This window comes from Procambarus clarkii, chromosome 48 (genome assembly GCF_040958095.1).
Source record: "Procambarus clarkii isolate CNS0578487 chromosome 48, FALCON_Pclarkii_2.0, whole genome shotgun sequence".
Taxonomy (NCBI): domain Eukaryota; kingdom Metazoa; phylum Arthropoda; class Malacostraca; order Decapoda; family Cambaridae; genus Procambarus; species Procambarus clarkii.
The window spans coordinates 2940793-2942490 of record NC_091197.1 but is presented as its reverse complement, the minus strand read 5'-3'; the positions used below and the strand labels follow the sequence as shown (position 1 = coordinate 2942490).

The 1698-nt window shown below is 52.1% G+C and overlaps 1 protein-coding gene across 1 annotated transcript; it reads right to left on the bottom strand.

Annotated features, from left to right (window-relative positions):
• Positions 1–539: 539 nt before the first annotated feature.
• LOC138350970 (proteoglycan 4-like) lies at positions 540–1481 on the bottom strand. Its single transcript, XM_069302432.1, has one exon. The coding sequence runs from the start codon at positions 1479–1481 to the stop codon at positions 540–542; it is 942 nt and encodes a 313-aa protein (XP_069158533.1).
• Between the last annotated feature and the right edge of the window lie 217 nt (positions 1482–1698).

Genomic DNA, 1698 nt, shown 5'->3' with positions numbered 1-1698 from the left:
TGTCATTGTGCAGCAGTACTCCACTCTAGAGAGCACAAGCGTTTTGAAAAGTATCATCATCGGTATATCATCTCTAGTGTGAAAAGTTCTTGTTATCCAACCTGTCATTTTTCTTGCAGTTGTGACGGCTACTTTATTGTGTTCTTTAAAGGTAAGGTCTTCCGACATGAGAGCCATCAAAGCCATCATGGCGGCTTTGTTTACATTGATTAAACTCTATGAGCCCAGAAGCACAACGAGGTAGTTTGTAACAATAACAACCTCGGGTTGTGAAGTTTCCAAGCTCGTAAACTGTTTAAATATACATAAAAAATAATAAATAACGAATTTTAATAAATTCCTTAATCAAGCTACCATGAGTGAGGAAAGATGTAGATGTTTCGTAAAGGGTTGTGTAAAGGCTTCATGAACCCCTGACTATGAACCATGAGCAACAAACACATGGCATGACAAAGCTTCAAGCTTGTCATACCAGTTAAGCTCTTGGTGTTCCATTAGGTTGTTACATCATCATGTAGGGTTAGCTTAGTTCAGACCACTTAGTTGTCAATGTTTATTTTGGGTATGGTCTGGTCGACCAGGTCGGGTGTGGTCTGGTCGACCAGGTCGGGTGTGGTCTGGTCGACCAGGTCGGGTGTGGTCTGGTCGACCAGGTCGGGTGTGGTCTGGTCGACCAGGTCGGGTGTGGTCTGGTCGACCAGGTCGAGAGTGGTCTGGTCGACCAGGTCGGGTGTGGTCTGGTCAACCAGGTCGGGTGTGGTCTGGTCGACCAGGTCGAGAGTGGTCTGGTCGACCAGGTCGGGTGTGGTCTGGTCGACCAGGTCGGGTGTGGTCCTGGTGACCAGGTCGGGTGTGGTTTGGTCGACCAGGTCAGGTGTGGTCTGGTCGACCAGGTCGGGTGTGGTTTGGTCGACCAGGTCGGGTGTGGTCTGGTCGACCAGGTCGGGTGTGGTTTGGTCGACCAGGTCGGGAGTGGTCTGGTCGACCTGGTCGGGTGTGGTTTGGTCGACCAGGTCGGGTGTGGTCTGGTCGACCAGGTCGGGTGTGGTCTGGTCGACCAGGTCGAGAGTGGTCTGGTAGACCAGGTCGGGTGTGGTCTGGTCGACCAGGTCGGGTGTGGTATGGTCGACCAGGTCAGGTATGTGGTGTGGTCGACCAGATCGGGTGTGGTCTGGTCGACCAGGTCGGGTGTGGTCTGGTCGACCATGTCGGATGTGGTCTCGTCGACCAGGTCGGGTGTGGTCTGGTCGACCAGGTCGGGTGTGGTCTGGTCGATCAGGTCGGATGTGGTCTCGTCGACCAGGTCGGGTGTGGTCTGGTCGACCAGGTCGGGTGTGGTCTGGTCGACCAGGTCGGGAGTGGTTCAAGAACACGAAATTATATCCTCCTCTCAGAATGCTTCTTAGATATTCATGGAACGGCTTCCCATTGTCGAGAAACCGGAGCCTGTTGGGCTTATCGAGGCCACTCAAATCCAACATGTGGGGGGGGGGGCATTCCAGAAGATACCACCCACAACAGTCGCCTAACTCCTGGGTACCTGCTGGGTGAACAGCTGCATGAGGTGTAAGGAAACATGACTAAATGTCTCGCCCTGTGAATGGAATCAATGTCGAGACCTTTCGGTTGTAAGCTGATCGCGTCGACTATTGCGCCACTGCACATTTTTATATTTGTTTATGCGAGAAAAAATAATTT

Bases quoted from the DNA above. Each gene is read 5' to 3' on its own strand.
- LOC138350970 (XM_069302432.1), bottom strand. From the start codon at position 1,481: ATGTTGGATTTGAGTGGCCTCGATAAGCCCAACAGGCTCCGGTTTCTC.